This window comes from Penaeus japonicus, unplaced genomic scaffold (genome assembly GCF_977035675.1).
Source record: "Penaeus japonicus unplaced genomic scaffold, GWHDUDI00000001_assembly GWHDUDI00000009, whole genome shotgun sequence".
In the NCBI taxonomy this organism is placed as follows: Eukaryota; Metazoa; Arthropoda; class Malacostraca; order Decapoda; family Penaeidae; genus Penaeus; species Penaeus japonicus.
The window spans coordinates 16,099,824-16,102,323 of record NW_028234411.1 but is presented as its reverse complement, the minus strand read 5'-3'; the positions used below and the strand labels follow the sequence as shown (position 1 = coordinate 16,102,323).

At 44.7% G+C, this 2,500-nt stretch overlaps 1 protein-coding gene across 8 annotated transcripts in view; it reads right to left on the bottom strand.

Moving 5' to 3' along the window:
• Positions 1–2,500, bottom strand: part of AGO3 (Argonaute 3) — a gene marked incomplete at its 5' end in the record, with an annotated part of 53,759 nt that overhangs the window by 47,254 nt on the left and 4,005 nt on the right. For 5 of the 8 annotated variants that reach the window (XM_086539783.1, XM_086539790.1, XM_086539785.1 and 2 more), the window contains 4 exon segments: positions 290–488; positions 852–974; positions 1,300–1,583; positions 2,148–2,347. In XM_086539783.1, the coding sequence (XP_086395909.1) occupies positions 290–488; positions 852–974; positions 1,300–1,583; positions 2,148–2,303 (762 nt within the window). 8 annotated transcript variants of the gene reach the window in all.

Genomic DNA, 2,500 nt, shown 5'->3' with positions numbered 1-2,500 from the left:
CACAACAAAGCTTGGACACAATAGCTCCTACGATGGCACCCTAATTTCTAAAACAGTAGTGAAGCCCTTTTTCCGTACCATTTTCCTTTCCGACCCCTCCCTGCATGGCATTAACTGACCTTTATAGCAGAGTGGACCTTCACCTGCTTCAGCTGCTGCTCAAAACAAATTACTCCAAATTGACAAACAAAAAACTCATCTAAAGAGAATGACCACAATGAGAATAACTTTAAGCATTCATGGATTTTATTTCACCTCTTTAATCCCATGAAAACAATCAAAGCCTGACCTCATTAGGCAAGAGTGTTGGGAGCCAAAGCATTACACCGTCAAAGCTCTTAACAGATCCCAGATTCTCTCTCTGAGTGCCAAGGAGGTGGAAGCGCAGGTTTCGGGCATCGACCTGGGGTTCAAATTTAACTTCGTACTCAAACACTGCCTTCTCGGGGTTCACAGACAGCCGGATCCAGCTTGAGGTAGCAGAGAACCTGAGGGGTAATGTCCTCCATTTAGAACATTGATGCATAATACATCATATTTAGCTATTGAGCTAACATACTTTTTTGTGTGGCCTGGTTCAAGTTTAAGTATTTAATCTACCTTACTTAAAATACATAACAGTCAACCCCTATTTCAATACCTAGCTGAACTCCAAATTCATGTTGACACATCTTTCTGTCAAAGCATTGGTCTATACATCCCAACATTATTAATTTAACTTCTTTCTCAGCTCATTAAACTTGTTTATTACTAACTTTATTTTCTAAAAACTGTAAGTTTATACATGTTTCTAGATGGCTTTTCTTGCCCAATGTAACACTACATCTACAGAACCTAAAGATTGCACCAACTTTGTTCCACTTATCCCTTTGTTCACGATAGCCTCGCGTTCCTGCGCTTCAGATATGTTCAGCTGCTGCATGCTTTCCGTGACAGACAAGGACTGTGAGCTTGAGTCTTGCATGTCAGATCTCCTGCAAGTACATTGTATGTGATATTTGTTTGGATGGTGCTGGTTAGGGTAATGGTAATGGTAATGGTAATGGTAATGGTAATGGCAACAGTAAAGGTAACGGTGATGCATTACTTAATATGTAAAACTCATTAAATCTAAGTGCATATCCATAAATTCTTTAAATTCAAAGATAAAATGCCTATGGCTCTCAATATGTCTACTTATCCCATTATCAAGAGAGACCCCACCAAGCCTTGACAAAATATTCCCTGTGACCATGATCACATCGCAAACATCGTCCACAAAACAAATAGGTCAATAATAGCGAACCATGTCCTACTCACAGGGGCTTGGCTCCTGGGAGAGATGTAAGCGAGCCGACCTTAAAGGCCTGCAAGATCTCTGCCCGGCCGCGACCTCTTGCTTTCTCTGGGGCTGATGAAGATGCTTCTAACAAGGGAGGCTGGGTTGAGGTGGCACTCTGGCCGCTCCTCTGCTTGATCAGCTGGTAGAGGAGCGCCCCGCGGCTGCTCCTCGACGAGGCAAGGCTGGGACTGCCGGAGCTCCCAGGCAAAGAGTGGGCCGTGGCTCCCATGGGCTCGGGGGAGCACACCCCTGCGCCACCAGTCTGGGGACGGGAGTGTGGTGGTAACTGTGACTCACCACTTGAGGCAGTTGGTGGATGGGGATGGGGATGGGGATGGGGATGGGGTTGGGGATGTGAATTAGAATGGTAGTGCTAGTGTTAGGGAGCGATTGTGCCAGCAGTGAGAGTGGCAGATGTGGTGGTGGTAATGGTAGTGGTAGTGGTATCAAATGATCAAATAGCATCAATATGAACAACACTCAAATCCTCTATATACACTTCCACAATAATAATAATAATAATAATAATAACTATAATAATAACTATAATAATAATAAAATATAACAAAAGAAAAAAAAATGATGATAATGATGATAATAAGGATAAGGATAAGCCAGATTTGCAGAGCAGGTGCTACGCCGGGCTTGCATGCACTGAGGCGAGCCCGCCTGTGTCAGCGTGTGCTGACTCATGAGAGAATGTGCCAACGAATGTTGACTCGATCTGATGATGATGATAAATTGATAATAATAAATTGATATAGTCCTCATTATCATTATCACCACCATAATGATAATAGTAATAATAATAATAAAAAATACTTACTACAACAAGTGGAGGCACAGCTGGCTGCTGTCCAGGCAGGGGGGAGCCAGCTGTCCCTGGCTGCCGAGACATGGACTGGAGTGCCCGCAAGATGGCTGCCCCTCGACCCCCCCTGCCCATGGGAGGCTGCAGTGGTGGAGATGGGTCACCATCCATTATCAAATCTGTGTCTATCTGTCTGCCTGGTAACTGACAATCTCCTGGATCAAGATCAACATTAAAGTTGAGAGAGTGGGAGGGAGGGGGGGGGAAGAGAGAGAGAGAGAGAGAGAGAGAGAGAGAGAGAGAGAGAGAGAGAGAGAGAGTGGGAGAGGGGGGGGAGAGTGTGGGAGGGAGAAAGAGAGAAAGAGAGT